The 16695-nt window shown below is 51.7% G+C and overlaps 1 protein-coding gene across 3 annotated transcripts in view; it reads left to right on the plus strand.

Annotated features, from left to right (window-relative positions):
* Window positions 1-16695, plus strand: part of SYT17 (synaptotagmin 17) — a 70724-nt gene that overhangs the window by 10847 nt on the left and 43182 nt on the right. For all 3 annotated transcript variants that reach the window (XM_012736052.2, XM_012736051.2, XM_012736050.2), the window contains 2 exons: window positions 730-878; window positions 3024-3643. In XM_012736052.2, the coding sequence (XP_012591506.1) occupies window positions 731-878; window positions 3024-3643 (768 nt within the window). In that variant the 5' untranslated portion in view covers window position 730. The remainder of the gene's footprint in view (window positions 1-729; window positions 879-3023; window positions 3644-16695) is intronic.

Below are 16695 nucleotides of genomic sequence, written 5' to 3' on the forward strand. Positions count from 1 at the left end.
GGAACAGAGGCACAGAGAGGGAAAGGGGTTTGCCCAAGGTCACCCAGCCAGGGTTCAAACCCAGAGGTTGGCTCATAGTCACTACCCTGTATCATCTCATCCGTTCCCCATCTTGCGTGTCTTAGCGTTTCTCATCATCGTTGGGAGCACGGTGAGTCATGGGTACTTCTAATTCATAGCTGCTTCTCGGCACCAAACTTCTGTTCTTAAATCGTCGATTCTCCGTGCTGTTTTGTAGCTGTAGTTCTGCCACTCAAAGAACCCTTGAGTGACATTGTTATAGGATATTTTTAAAAGACGTGAAATTATAGACACAGTGACTGTTAAAATAGCAGAACGCTTGCTCCCCAAAAGCCATCTGCAGAAGTTTGGATGCATATGCACAGCCGCCCAGTGCACTCCGGACTGAAGAGTGACAGGTGTCCGGCTTCACTTAGCCGAAGTGGCGCCCCCATGTGGCAACAGCCTAAGTTTACCCATCCCTCCACCCAACCCTCACTTTGAAATTATGCACATCCTTGACAGATTGTTCTAAATTGGGGACTTATTTCTTCATATCATTTCACATTTTGTGCAAAAAGCGAGACACTGTTGAGAGTTGAAGGATACCACACTATTTCAGATTTGCGTTATTCCAAGTTGCATAAAATGGGTCTGGGAGCCGTCGTTCACCATGCCAGCCCCCCTTGGGATTCCTGGACAACCGTTGATCTCCGTCGCCTCCTCTAGGATGGCCAGCCGGAGCAGCGACAAGGACGGCGACTCCGTCCACACGGCCAGCGAGGTCCCTCTGACCCCACGGACCAACTCACCGGACGGGAGACGCTCGTCCTCAGACACGTCCAAGTCCACCTACAGCCTGACCCGGAGGATTTCGAGTAAGTGTTCCCGCCGTGCCTGTGCGGTGGCCCTGGCTGGCAGAGGCGGGTGGCAGTCCAGGAGACGGTGGGGGGGAATAACGGCAGTGCGACAGAGAAGTGCATCGCCCCTGATTTCTGCTGAGTTTAGCCAGAAGCAGTCATTTTGATTGATGTTTGCTTCTATTAATTACGAGTTGGATCGAATTGGCTCAAATAATTGACATTATCAGTGTATATCGTTTCAGGTCCTCAGAGGTGGGTGTTACCATGCCCTGTAACAGAGTTTGCTAGTTCAGGTGACGTCGGTCGGGGGTCGGGCGGGTTGTGGCAGTGGCTGAGTGCAGAGGCTGTGTGGAGATAAACATTGCCCCAAGGCAGTGACAAACAGGGGCGCACGCTCTGCCCGGAGAGTCTACTAGGGCAGGGTGGGGACTGTGGCCAATTGGAGAGCTAGTGCCCCATTGAAAGTATCTCACTAAAATGTGTTTACATTGGTTACATGTGAAAATGATAGGATTTTGGTATAGTGGGCTACATAAAGTAAATGATTGCAATTCATTTTGCCTCTTTTCTTTGCACGTTTTAAAAGCCATGGCTGGCCGGGTGCGGTGGCTCATGCCTGTGATCCTAGCACTCTGGGAGGCTGAGGCGGGAGGATTGCTCGAGGTCAGGAGTTCAAAACCAGCCTGAGCAAGAGCGAGACACCATCTCTACTATAAATAGAAAGAAATTAATTGGCCAACTAATGTAGATAGAAAAAAAATTAGCCGGGCTTGGTGGCGAATGCCTGTAGTCCCAGCTACTTGGGAGGCTGAGGCAGGAGGATCGCTTGAGCCCAGGAGTCTGAGGTTGCTGTGAGCCAGGCTAATGCACAGGCTGATGGCACTCACTCTAGCCTGGGCAACAAAGTGAGACTCTGTCTCAAAAATAAATGAATAAATAAAGTCATGGCTGCCAGATCATGTTAAGTTTCACATGAGGCTTGCATTTCTGGCTCGCGTTGTATCTCTGCTGGTCTGGATGGTTTCTAAGTCTCGTGCCCAGCTCCAGACACAGGTGATTCGCATCCAGCACACACTGCTGAGAATACCTCCCGTGTGCCAGGCACGAGTCTCATGATTCTCGCTGGCGAGAGAGATGTTTGGGCAGCTAATGAGAGCTATAGGCTCGTTGCTGCGACAGGGGGACGTGCAAAGATTAGAATGAGGGACTTGGGAGCAGTGAGCTCTGCTGGCTGATGGAGGAGGGAGAGGCAGCCCCTGGCGATGAGGTCTGAATGTGACCACCCGTTATTCTTTATTGATCTCCTACTGTGGGCACAGGTTGTGCCCAGCCCTTTCCAGGCCTTGGCTCGGTGAATCTTTACCACAGTCTTTAAGGTTGGTGCTGCTATTGACTCTATTTTACAGATGGGAAAACTGAGGCCCAGAGAGTCTATCTAAGTAATGTGCCCAGAGTCACACGGCTCATTACTAATGAGTCACACGTCTACTCTCTTAAAAGTGGAGGCAGCATGGCCGGGCGCGGTGGCCCACGCCTGTAATCTTAGCACTCTGGGAGGGCGAGGTGGGCGGATTGCTCGAGGTCAGGAGTTCGAAGCCAGCCTGAGCAAGAGCGAGACCCCCCGTCTTTACTATAAATAGAAAGAAATTAATTGGCCAACTAATATATATCGAAAAAAAAATGAGCCGGGCATGGTGGCACATGCCTGTAGTCCCAGCTACTCGGGAGGCTGAGGCAGGAGGATGGCTTGAGCCCAGGAGATTGAGGTTGCTGTGAGCTAGGCTGATGCCAGGGCGCTCACTCTATCCTGGGCAGCAAAGCGAGACTCTGTCTCAAAAAAAAAAAAAAAGAAAAGAAAAGTGGAGGCAGCATGGGTAATGGTTAGAGCCACGCTCAGACGGGCCAGGCTTGTAAGGCTCCTGCACTTACAAGTGTGTGACCTTCGTTAAGCCACTTAAAGCTTCCGCCTCTTCACCTGTGACCTAACACAGGCAGTTTGCATAGGGCGGCACCCGGTGCCGAGCTGCTGTGCGGACGGCAGTGGTAGCAGTGGCCCCGTGAGTGGCGGCAGTGGCCCCGTGAGTGGCTGCTGACCTCACACGGCGCCCGGGCCGCCCCGTCCGCGGCGGGTCTTCATTGCTGTCTCTGCTGGCCGTTTAGGTCTCGAGTCCAGGCGACCCAGCTCCCCGCTCATCGACATCAAGCCCATCGAGTTCGGCGTGCTGGGCGCCAAGAAGGAGCCCATCCAGCCCTCGGTGCTCCGGCGGGCCTACACCCCGGACGACTATTTCAGAAAGTTCGAGCCGCGGCTGTACTCGCTCGGCCCCGGCAGCGACGACGTGGACTCCCTGACGGACGAGGAGATCCTGTCCAAGTACCAGCTGGGCATGCTGCACTTCAGCACCCAGTACGACCTGCTGCACAACCACCTCACCGTGCGCGTCATCGAGGCCAGGGACCTGCCCCCGCCCATCTCCCAGGACGGCGCGCGCCAGGACATGGCGCACTCCAACCCCTACGTCAAGATCTGTCTCCTGCCCGACCAGAAGAACTCCAAGCAGACGGGGGTCAAGCGCAAGACCCAGAAGCCCGTGTTCGAGGAGCGCTACACCTTCGAGATCCCCTTCCTGGAGGCCCAGAGGAGGACCCTGCTCCTCACCGTGGTGGACTTCGACAAGTTCTCGCGCCACTGTGTCATTGGGAAGGTGTCCGTGCCTCTGTGTGAAGTGGACCTGGTCAAGGGCGGGCACTGGTGGAAGGCGCTGATCCCCAGTTCTCAGGTAAGGGGTGGCTTCTCGGTGTCCCCTCCCGGGAGCTTAAAAAAAAAAAAATGATGATTTTAATTTTATTTTACTGGTCAAAAACAAAAATTTTTTTAATTTTAGTTTTAAAAGTTTTATTTTGAAATAATTTTCAACTCGCAAGAAGTTGTAAAAATAGGACAGAGAATCCCTGTGTCCTTTTGCTCTGGCATCCCCCACGATGACATCCTACACAACCAGAGCGTGTTAGCCACGCTAGGAAATGACGTCGGTGGCTACACTAGACTTTACTCAGATTCTACCCGTTTTTACACGCACTGCTGTGTGTGTGTGTGTGTGTGTGTGTGTGTGTGTGTAGTTCTGTGGAATCTTATCACATGTGTAGATTCACATCCCCACCACCACTCAGGGAGCTTTTTTGTCACTGATGCTGAGTTATTTAATAAGGAGAATGATTGTCTCGAGTATAAAGCCATCAGTCATTTTGACTTTCAGAAATTGATTTGGGGGGGAAAAAATGAGGACTGGAGAACAGGATGATGCATGGATGTTTTTCAGGCAAAGTGTTCGATTGCCTTCCTTCCCCTGGGCAGCCCAGGGGAGCCACCCACGGACCGGGCTGTGTGTCCAGTAGACCTCTGGACATTCGGAGCCCCGGGGAAGGAAAAGACCCAGCCAGCAGGAGGCCGATCTAGCCCATCCACGCTGGGGACAGCAGTCAGTCCTGTGTGACGCAGGCCGGTTCTTTTGCATCGAACACAGTGAGGCGCTTCTCAAAGCTGGGCTCTGTTGGCCAGGGATTTGGTGGCACAGCGTCACATTTGGGGGACTGTCTCCCTGTCAGAGCGTGTGCCTGGGCACGCGTGCATGTGTGTCTGCATCTTCCGAGATAGGAGATTTGTTCTTCTCTTAGTTTGGATTCCCCAAGAGGAAGACCCTGAGGCGAGGGAGGTCATTTCTTAGGCAGGTGACACCAGGGGGGAGTGGTCACATAAAGGGTGCATTATCAAGCTGGCTACCGTTGGGGGGACTGGACTGTCAACCTCCTGTGTACAGGACACGCCGCTGGGAGAGGGGGCGAGGGAGCTGGCGTGTTTGTACCCCAACACCTGCCAGTCACTGGGGTGAATTCCCCGGCACTTCTGGCCTTTTGCACTGCCAGGTAAAGAGACCTCTGGCATCCACACGTGCAAAGTGACGCAGGAGCTGGGGCTACACACCCGTCCCGTCCCGTGCGCGCTGAAGTGGTGAGGGAGAGGGGACGGCGGGCAGGGCGTTGGCAGCGTCGGCTGTGACCCCAGACTAGCGCCGCAGCCGTTCCTCCGGGTGGCCTTCCTCCCGCCACACGGCCAGGACCTGTGGGTGCTTCCTGGGTGTCTTCCTTGGAGCTTGATATCATGAGTTTTCAAAGAGTCCTCCCATGTCAACCCTGTAGAAACTTACAGGAACGGCAGACAGTGAAGCACAGGAGTGGGGACTCGGCCGCCATTGGGTTCACCAGAGTCACCTTTCCGTGGGGAGCCACCGGGGGTGGCGTGTAAAGAAAATGGCCTTGGACGCGACCCCCCCTTGCTTCCTAGCTGCGCCCAGGGGGTCCCTCTGCTTCCTCACGGGTGAAGTGGGGGCTCGGACACGCCTGGCAGGGCTGAGGTCAGGCCTCCGTGAGCTCGCCCCGCCGGGGCCTGCTGGGTGGGGGCTCCCCACGAGCGGCGGCCCTGGTTGTCAGGAGGGGACGTCTTCTGTCCCGAGCCTGTTGGCAGCGGGCCCGTGGCGCTCCGCTGTCCTGCGTCCTCCGCGGCAGTCGCACCTGGTGAGCGTCCAGCCGGGCGGCCGGGGGCCCACAGCGTTTCTGATCGTTTCTGGCACCGTGCCTTCTTGGAGCAGAGGAGCTGGCGTTTCGTGCGCTGAGCTGATCTGGGGACTGTCGGAGAGAGACAGCCGGGCCTGTCTTATGTCACCGGGCGCAGGCTTCTCCCAGACGGAGGGCTGGCTGGCGCCTTGGTTTCACGGGGACCTTCGGGTGCCTCTGCGAATCAAAACTAGGTATAAAATGGAAATATTTCAGGCAGGTCAACTGCTCTGATCACTCATCTGGTCTGTCACAAGGTCTTCCAGCCTTGTTAATTCCCTCTCTGTGGGTTTCAGTCTAAATCCCTGCTGTGAATTCCTTACATCCCTCTCTCTTGATTGAGATGCATAATTTCTTAGTATTGCTCAAACGAAATTTTGGAAGAGTCATCTCGATCCTTAAGATATTTGTTTTCTTTCTCTACACCTCTTCTTTGTTATTCTTTGTTCTTTCTTTTTTTCTGGTTTGCTCATTTTTTTTTTCCCTATTTTTCTTGCAGTCCTGTTATGTGCTGGGGATCTCTAGTTGGATTAGTGAAATGAATATCATGGAGTTCCCATCAGTGAGAAACTCCCAGTCTAGGGGGAAGATAGGAAAACAGCAAACCATTATTAATACAGTGTGCTGCACACGGCGGTAATAGCAGTACAGCCGAGACTCATTTTATTAAGAGTGGTCAAAATTGTCCGGGCTCATTGGGAGGCTGAGGCAGGAGGATCGCTTGAGGCCAGGAGTTCGAGACCAGCCTGAGCAACAGTGAGACCACGTCCCTACTAAAAGTAGAAAAATTAGCCAGGTGTGGTGGCATGCACCTGTAGTCCCATTTACTTGGGAGGCTGATGCAAGAGGATCACTGAGGTCAAGAGTTTGAGGTTGCTGTGAGCTAGATGGATACCACAGCACTCTGGTCCGGGCAACAGAGTGAGACTGTGTCTTAGAAAAAAAAAAAAAGAAGACCGGGCACAGTGGCTCATGCCTGTAATCCTAGCACTCTGGGAGGCCAAGGCGGGCAGATTGCTCAAGGTCAGGAGTCCGGAAAAAAAAAGAAGAATGGTCAAAATTGACTGAATCTTTCCTAGGAAGGCGCCATATTGGAGACTGCGGCACCATCACTCAGTAATCCCAACACGGTGTGTCCTCCACCGCGGGACTGGATCAGGGTGTGCTCAACTGAGTTTAGGGAGCAATGTATTTTAAGAAGGAGTTTTAAATGTTGATGAAATCTACTTGGGGGTGGTCACGCTAGATGAACACCGGCATCATACTTAGGCGAGAAGCTTGCGCAAAGAAAGGCACGTGGAGACTTTGAGGGAAGACCTCACGGCCATCACCCGTGTCACGCCTCCTCTGGACCTGATGCTTTCCTGGGGCGGAAAGGCCAGTTGTCTTTGGTTGGGTTCCCTTGAGACAGAGCCTGAGACAGCGGCTTGCACGTGCGCGAGTTTGCTAGGGCTGCCCTAACGAGGCAGGACACATTGCATGGCTTAAAGCCACAGAAATTGGCTGTCTCACCGTCCTGGCGGCTAGGCGTCCAAGCTCGGGGGTGGGCAGGGCCACACTCCCTTTGGAGCCTGTAGGGGAATCTTCCCGTGGCTCTTCCTAGATTCTGGCGGTTGCTGGCAAACGTAGGCATGCCTTGGCTTGCAGCCGCCTTGCTCTGCTGTCTCATGGCTGTCTTCGCCCCCTGTGTGTCTGGGTCTCTGCTCTTCTTCCAAGGACATCCGTCATATTGGATTACGACCCACCTTATTCCAGTGTATTTAATTAACTTAAAAAATTACACTTGCAATCACCCTATTTCCAAATAAGGTCACATTCTGAGGTACTTAGGGGTTGGGACTTCACCCTGTCCTTTTGAGGGACCCGATTCAACCCATCCAGGGTGCTTGAGAAAAACCTGCAAGGGAGAGAACAAAACGGGATGGGGGAAGGGTGACAGCCAAGCCAGGGTGTGGCCTCAAGTCACACCTGGCTTCAGCCCAACCTATGTGGAGAGGGGACTCTGGATGACAGGCTTGCCCTGCAGAGCTGTTCCCCTCCAGGCAGGGGAGCCGGCCTTTTGTACCCCTGCATCAGCTAGTCGTTGGCTGTGAACCCCCCTGGGGAATCTGATTTCTAGCTGAGTGGCCATGGGCCTACCCAGAGCTCTTACTACTCAGAACATGCTTCTGCAGCAGGGACGACTTGGAGACGTTCTGGGTTCTATGGGTGGGAGAGCGCTACTGGCGTCTATTGGGTGGAGACCAGAGATGCAACAGAACATCCTACAATGCACAGGATGGTCCTCTTCCCGGTCCCCTCCTTCCCACCCCCAACAAAGTTATCCAGCCAAAAACGCCAGTAGTGCTGAGCTCGAGAAACCCTGTTTGGGAAGAAGGGGAGAATGCGTGTTGAAGGGACATGACGGGCTGTGCCTTAACAGGCCAGCTGAGAGCCGGGCCAGTCCCTGAAGGGGGGGGAGTTTGAGCAGAGACAGTTGCTGGGATGGGGGGAGAGCCAAGGAGTGGAGGGTGTGAGCACCAGATGTCCAGGGAGCTGCTTTGCTTTTCGTTCCATATGTGGAAGAGGAGGTATTGGTCATGAACAAACACCCTCGTCAAACCACATAGTCTGTACTGTAGACAGAAGACAAAATTCTCACGCCGTGCACTGAAGCTGTTAGAATGAATGCAATTGCTCAGTTGCTTTGGAGGCTGGTGTCTGCTCTCACCAAACCGTTTGGTTGACTGGGAAGGGGAGGGTGCGGTTGTGCAATGATGTGTAAGACAAAATGATTCAGTTCCTTGTTTTCTGCCTGTGCTTATGGTATACGGTCAGAGCACCTCTGAGGGTCTGGTTCTGCTCATGCTTCTCTGCCTTGGAGAACCCTCGCAGAGGATGAATGGGTGGCTCGCTGGGCCAGCACATAGACCCCCTCTGACTTGCAGCAGGAATGTCCCATCTGTCTCTGCCTTTGAACATTGCATCTGTGATCTTGGCATTCAGAAAATTGGCGGCTAATGGAGCCACGGCATTTTTGGTCTTACGGACAAAGTTAGCCAGACTACAATGGGAACGAGGACACGGTGTGGGGGGACACTGATGTAGGCGTGAGATTGCACTGACCATTAAGAGAAATGCTGCTCACCTGAGCGAACTGAAAGCCATTTAGAGGGGAAGTCTGTGTAGGCGCAACTCTTTTTAATTATTAGTTTTAGTTGTGGTAAAATACACAGAATATAAAATGTATCACCTTAACCATTTTTAAGTGCACAGTTCAGTGGCACTAAATACATTCATTCACATTGTTTTGCAACTGTCTCCACCATCCATCTTCCTCTTGGGGAATCCAAACTAAGAGAAGAACATCTTGTGAAAGGGAAACCTTATACTCATTAACTACTGCCTCCCCATTTCCTTCTGCCCCCAGTCCCTGGCAGCCGCCATTCTGCTTTCTCTCTCTATGAGTTTGGCGACCCTAGGGACCTCATATACATGGAATGATACAGTATTTGTCCTTTTGTGTCTGGCCTATTTCATTTAGCATAATGTCTTCAAGGTTCATACATTGTGTAATATGTGTCAGAATTTCCTTCCTTTTAAAGGCTGAATAATATTCCTCTGTGTGTGTGTGTGTGTGTGTGTATGTTTGTGCATGCGTGTTCTTTATCCATTCATTTTTCTGTCAATGGACACTTAGGTTGCTCCCACCTTTTGGCTATTGTGAATTATGCTGCTACGAACACGAGTGTGCAGATATATGTTTTATCAACTCTTTTTTTTTTTTTTGAGCCATAAAAACATCCAGGATGTAGGCAGTTTGTTTTCTCTTGCAGTCATGTGGTTTTCAGAAGGAAGGGCAAGGGTGGCAGAGAGATGGGCTGTCCCGTGCTCATGTGGAACCTTACTGAGCTTTAGGAAGGACACACAGGTATATCCATTTATCACAACTCATCAAGTTCTCTTAAGATCTGTGCATTTCACTGTGTATAAATTTAATCTTAAAACACCCTACCATAAACACACATTGAACTCTGGCTAATGATATGCCTGCTGAAATGTTTAGAGGTGCTATCGTCTGAATGTTTGTGTTTCCCCAAAATTTATACATCAAAATCCTAACCCCCAAGGTGATGGTATTAAGAAGTGGGGCCTTTGGGGAGGTGGTTAGGCCATGAGGGCAGAGCCTTCATGAGTGGGATCAGTGCCCTTTTAACAGAGACCCCAGTAAGCCACCTTGTCCCTTCCTGTATGTGAGGATGAAGCAAGAAAGTCCCAACTGTGAGGAACAGGCCCTCACCAGACACAAAATCAACTGATGCCTTGATCTTGGACTTCCCAGCCTCCAGAACAGTGAGCAATAAATTTCTGTTATTTATGAGCCACCCAGTTCAAAGTATTTCCATTATAGCAGCCCAAATAGACTAAGAGGATGTGTACTAATATTTGCAACTCATTTTGAAATGCATTCAAAAAAGATAGAGTGATGGTGGACAGATAGGTATGCAGTGAAGCAAATATATAATAGCATATTTTGAATACTTGTAGAATTATTAATATCAATAACTGTTCATTGTAGAATCTAGGTGATGTGTTTAATTGCGCACTCTACAATTCTTTTAGCTTTTCTGTAATTTGAAAATGTTCATGAGAAAATGTTGGGGAGCAAAGGACGAGAGGAAGCCAAGATGCCATTAGTAATAATCGCTGTGATCTCCTAGGCAAGGTGGGGGGCTGTCTGGACCCCACGTAAGGTAGAGGTACCCGTGGTCAGCTTGGAGGTGCAATGTGAAGGTAGCGTCTTTGCTGCCCAGGACCAGCCCTGAGACATTCAGCTCCAGTTTTGGGGGAACTGTAAGCAAGGGACATAAAACAGAGTGGGGCTTTCTGCTTGTGGGGGCCCTCTTTAAGGAGTATCAGAATCACCTGGGACCTGGGACTGTGGGGTCTCCTAGACCTCATCCTTCCTGATTCTGATTTTGTAAGTCTTGGGGGAGAAGCCCATGAATCTGCATTTCAGGGAATGTGCTGGGAGATCCTAATACAGGTGGGCTCTGGAGCTCACTTTGAGAAACGCTGGGTGGCTGGTGGAAGGTGGAAAGGGTTTGGCCGTTAGAGCTGGACAGGCTTGGGCCTGAAGCTTGGCTTTGCCACTTGCTGGCTGCTTGCCGAGAAGGTGTCACGAGCGGGCTCGGCAGCCGCCACGCCCAGGCCGCTGTGCAGGGCACACCCAACATGCGGCTGCCGTCGTAGTGACGACATATGGAGGAGCAGACTCGAGGTGCAGGGCGCTTGGAAGTTCACGGGGGATGACAGTTCTGAGTCATGGCAGGGTGTAGTATTAATATCTCATATCGTGAAGCCCGATTGCCCACTGAGGAGGGGTGTTTGATCTGGGGCCGGAAGAAGAAAATGTGTTTAGTCAAAAGTGATATTTGCACACCGGGATGCTGGCTATTTATGTTCCTGAACGCCGCTTTAACCTGAGATTTACTCTGTCCAGAGGAAAACCTTTTAGACCTTTGCAGCCTACAGTTCAGGGCTCTGTGGCTTAGGAAGCGGAGCCTGTGCGTGTTGCCTCTGACAGGCCTGTCTTCTTTGGTGTCCGACAACCCGGGGAAAGTCGTCTGCCATCCTAGGTTGGGCTCCCCTAGAAACAGACCAAAGACAAGGATCTGAGTGCAAGTATTTTACCTGGGAGGTGACGCCAAGGAAAACCAGAAGGGAAGAGGGGAAATGAGACCGATAACAAGCAAGTTACGGCTGTGGGCCACTGGGACTAACCCCCGCTGGAGAACTCAGTGCAGCCTGTGGTGGGGGGCGGGAGCTGGGGTATTTATGCACCAGTCGCCATTAGGCGAGAGTTCTGGGATGCTCACCGGAGTCCTGAGTTATTATTCCTTGGGCACCTGCAGCTTGCCGTAGGGACAGGAACAGGGAGGACTCTGGTGGCCAGAGAGACCCTAAGTGGGGAGACGTAGGGCCAACAACAGGAACTCTGGCCTGGTCAGGGCGAGGTGCTGCGGTGGGACCTGCAGCACCCCCACTCTTACTCTCGCCACCTGCACAGCTCAGGCTGCGGGATCTGCCACGCCCCTCCTTGTCTCTGCTCACAGCTGCCTTCGTCTCTCCTTTCCTCTGATCAGGAATGTGCAAAGCAGATGGACATGACCCCTGGCTAAGCAGAAACCAGTAAAGAAAAAGATGCCAACCTCCCCGCCCCCACCCCCATTTTTTTTTTTTTTTTTTTGAGACAGAGTGTCACTCTGTTGCCCAGGCTAGAGTGCAGTGGTGTCCACCTAGCTCACAGCAACCTCAAACTCCTGGGCTCAAGCGATCCTCCTGCCTCAGCCTCCCGAGTAGCTGGGACTACAGGCATGCGCCACTATGCCTGGCTAATTTTATATATATATATATATATATATATATATATATATATATATATATATATATACATATATATATATGTTAGTTGGCCAATTAATTTCTTTTTATTTTTAGTAGAGACGGGGTCTCGCTCTTGCTTAGGCTGGTTTCGAACTCCTGACCTTGAGTGATCCTCCTGTCTTGGCCTCCCAGAGTGCTAGGATTACAGGCGTGAGCCACCGCACCCAGCCTTAGACTTTATTTTTTGGGCAGTTTAAGTTCATGGAAAAATTGAGAGGGGGGTACGGAGATTTCCTGTGCACTCCTGCTCCCACACATGCTCAGCCTCCCGTTACCAGCATCCCTCACCCGAGCGGGACACTTGTCACTATGGATGAACCTACATTGACAAATCGCTATCACCCCAAACCCCAAATAATATACATTAGGATGCACTCTTGGCGTTGTACATTCTGTGGGTTCACATAAGCACATAAGGACACATATCCACCATTATGGTGTCACACAGAGTATTTTCACTGGGACTTTTTTTTTTTAAGAGACAGGGTCTTGCTCTATTGCCTAGGCTGGAGTGCAGCGGCGTGATCATAGCTCATTGTAACTTCCAACCCCTAGCCTCAAACGATCCTCCTTGCCTCCGGCTCCCAACTTGCTGAGATTACAGGCATGAGCCCCTGTATCTGGCTAGACATTTTTTTAAAAGCACAAATAATAATCTATGTGCTCGCTGGACCTGGTACCTGGAAACTGCCTGGAGTTGTGAACACCCCCAGCCTGCCTTGTCAGCTGCCAAAAACAGCCCGGTAACTCCTAATTGCACTTCGCATTTCAAAGTCACTCACCACCTGACCCCCGTAAGAGCCATGGCTCTTGACAAGGCAAATGCCAGGTTTTTAATGAGAATCCCTCTTTAACTCGCCCCAAGCTGCTGTCAGCCTTGACCCTCACAGTCGAATCCTGGCCTTTGTTTGTATGTTAAAATTGTCTCCTGCTCAGGTTTGGACGACCAGCCATGTTTTGGCAACACTTTGCAGCCAGAGCTGGACCCAGACCAGCACCTTACAAACAGCCATTAACTAGAACTTTCTTTTCACGTGGTCCTTCTTATTGTCTTCCTCCTTAAATAGGAATTGATTTTACATTTCAGACATCAACATGTACTTTTGATTGCTGGTTAGTATTTGAACTAGAAGAGGAATCAGATGATTTGGAACAACTTCCCTACTATATAATATATAGATGAGAAAACTGCAGCACAGAGAAGTTAAGTAACTTGCCCAAGGTCACGGAGTTGGAGAATGGAAGAGGCTGCTTTTAAATCCTGGCATCTGCCCGTCAACCTGCACCCTGTCTCTCTGGGGCTCGGCTTCCTTCGTTGGAAAGTGGCAAGAATAACAACCTCATGGGTGTAGTCAGGGTGCCATCTGATCATGCCTGTGGCCTGTAGCAAGGCCGCAATGGATGAGAACGTAATACTGGTGACAACACTGCGTAAATGTCACTGTCGAGTCGTTGCCATGATGATTACACTAAAATCGCTAAAATCTTCCTAGCCAAAAGACTGAGACTCAGTTTGACCAGGGGGGATAAAGCAACATTTATTTGCCAATCAAGGAATTCATCCACTCCAGCTGGGCTTGAGGAGATGAGGCCCTGAGCTGCGAGTGGCCAGCGGGTTGGGTGGCCCAGGTGCCTGGCGGTGAGCTCCAAGGGGGGCTCTGTCCCGAGACGGAGAAGTCAAAGGTTTCCCTGGGCCGTCGACATTGCTTGAGCACACACGCGTGGCAGGTTCCAGGGCTACAAACACGAGCGAGGACATAGCGAGCATTTGTGGAGTGCTTCTTGCTTCCCGACACCGTGCAAAGAATGTGATTCTGCATCGTCCCACTGCAGACTCACAGGCCTGGGCAGTATGTGGTCATCCCCATTTTACACAAGAGGAAACTGAGGTCCTGGTCCGTGAGTGACGTGCCCGAGGTCATTCAGGGAATGAATGGGGGAGCTGGGACTTGAACTTGGGCTGGGTGACTCCTGGGCTCGGTACTTCCAAGTTACCTGTAGCTACCACTGAGAAGCAGTCATGGGCGTCAATATCTAAGATACAGATGTCTGTGAGGGTGAAAATCAGCGGGGCTGTCAGGGAAGCCTTTTCATTGCAAGCAGCAGCAAAACTGATTCTGGAAAATGATGAACAAGATGATAATAGATTCACTTATTAAATGCTGGGCTCTAAGGCCTTTACATATATTAACCCGTTTAATTCTCACAACAACAATGTGACAGGTGTTCTTAACTATCCCCATTGTACAGGTAAGAACACTGAGGCCAGGGAGTTAGAGTACTTCCCCACAGTCACCCAGTTAGTAAATGGTCAAGACAGGACTGAGGTCAGGCTCTCTGGGAGAAAAAGAAGGTGGCGTTGAAAGGGTAGTGGGGTCGTTCATGGAATCCAAAGAAGAATTGTATCACCCCGGGGCAGGTCTGGGACTCCCTTGAGCAGGTCTCCATGGACTTCTCTCCAGAACAGCGCTGTCCGACAGAAAACACAACACAAGCCCCTCTGTCACCCGGGCTAGAGAGCAGTGGCCAAACCGTAGCTCACTGTAACCTCAAATCCCTGGGCTCACGTGGTCCTCCCACCTCAGCCTCCCCAAATGCTGGGATTTACAGCACAAGCCACCGCGCCCAGCCTACACATACAATTTTTTTTTTTTTTTTTTGAGACAGAGTCTTGCTTTGTTGCCCAGGCTAGAGTGAGTGCCGTGGCGTCAGCCTAGCTCACAGCAACCTCAAACTCCTGGGCTCAAGCGATCCTTCTGCCTCAGCCTCCCGAGTAGCTGGGACTACAGGCATGCGCCACCATGCCCGGCTAATTTTTTATATATATATCAGTTGGCCAATTAATTTCTTTCTATTTATAGTAGAGACGGGGTCTCGCTCTTGCTCAGGCTGGTTTTGAACTCCTGACCTTGAGCAATCCGCCCGCCTCGGCCTCCCAAGAGCTAGGATTATAGGCGTGAGCCACAGCGCCCGGCCCTACACATACAATTTAAAATTTCCTAGTAGTCACATTAAAAAACCTGCAAAGAAGCTGATGAAATTTATTCTAACACTATTTTACGTGATCCAATACCTCTAAAATGTCATCGTGCCCACGTGCCGTCCGCATAAGAAATGGTGAGTGTGAAGTTTACGTTCCTCTTTCCCCACTAAACCGTCCAACCCATCGCTCGTCTCTTTCACACTCCGGCCGGCGCGTCTCAGCCTGCGAGCTTCCCGTGCGCGGAGCCGCGGAAGGCGAGGGGTTACTGTACGGACACGGCAGCTCCACGGGGGTGGGACCGCTGGGCTCCAGCCGCCCTCCTCCTCTGTCTCCATTCCGGTTCCGTCCCCAGGGGACAGAGGATCTGGCGGGTCTCCCCCTTGGGCGGGGTGTCCAGGGCAGGTGTCATCTCAGCATCCATCTCCAACGAGGTGTAGCCTTGTTTGATCCAGACACTGGCTTCCGCTGGGCTGGGCCTCGGTGTTGCCAGAAAGAAGAGAAGGGAGAGGTGAGATGGAGGGTTTGGTCCCCAAGGAGTTTCTGCCTGCGCTGGCGACCCCGCCGGCCACCCCGCCGGCCGCCCTGGGGAGTTGGACTGGGCGAGCGAGCGGGAGTCGGTGTGCGGAGGCCGAAGGTCGGGTCAGCTCATCGGCATCTCTGGAAGAAAAGCCGCACTGCTTCGGGCACAGCGGGGTTCAAGGGCTCAGACCTGGTCATCAGGAAGGTAGAGTCTACAGGACAGGACGTCAGACCAACGACCACCGGCCGGCTCCTGTGCGGATGCCGGGGGGAGCCCCCCAAAGCCCAGCAAAGGAGCTTCTGCTGCCAGAGAAGGGGGCAGGGCAGGAGTGCTACATAGACGGGAGCTACAGTTCCCTCCTCTAGGGCCCCCCAGATCCAAAGACGGGGGGAAAGCACCATTTTTTGTAACAGTGAGAGCTTCTAAGGGCAGCAGACGTTAGAAAGTATCTATAAGGGACGCCCTTGCTTTTTATTTATTTATTTTTTTTTTTTTTTTTTGAGACAGAGTCTCACTCTGTTGCCTGGGCTAGAGTGCTGTGGCGTCAGCCTAGCTCACAACAACCTCAGACTCCTGGACTCAAGCAATCCTGCTGCCTCAGCCTCCCGAATAACTGGGACTACAGGCATGCGCCACCATGCCCGGATAATTTTTTCTCTATATATTAGTTGGCCAATTAATTTCTTTCTATTTATGGTAGAGATGGGGGTCTCGCTCTTACTCAGGCTGGTTTCGAACTCCTGACCTTGAGCAATCTCCCTGCCTTGGCCTCCCAGAGTGCTAGGATTACAGGCGTGAGCCACTTAACCTGGCCTGCCCTTGCTTTTTAAAGAAAGTAATGGAAAGATGTATTAGATTCGTGCCAGGTGCCCAGCCCTGGACCAGGCGCTAGAGTGTCGTGGGAAGACCTCGGGCTTTAGCGTCTGACCGGCCCACGCTCTGATCCGGACTTGGCCACGTACACCTTCACCCGTTCAGTGGATACTCCTCAGCGCTCGCTCAGGCCGGGCATTGGTGTTCCAGAGGGGACTTTGACTGTGTGGCCTTGGGGAAGTTACTTGACTTCTCCAAGCCTCAGTTTTCATTAGAGAAAATGGGGATAAAAGCCAAAAAGCATAGTTCTCAAGAGTGCAGGATCTGGAGTCAGTTTCTTGAGGGTCATCCCCTAGGAAACCGTTTTTACTCCCAACCTGTCTGACGCCGAATGTGTGAGTTGTTTCTCAGACCAACCGATTCTTTCTCCGGACGCCAGCGGGGTGTCCCACCATTCATTTCCATTCCGACATGAACTG

This window comes from Microcebus murinus, chromosome 19 (assembly GCF_040939455.1).
Source record: "Microcebus murinus isolate Inina chromosome 19, M.murinus_Inina_mat1.0, whole genome shotgun sequence".
NCBI classification, from domain to species: Eukaryota; Metazoa; Chordata; class Mammalia; order Primates; family Cheirogaleidae; genus Microcebus; species Microcebus murinus.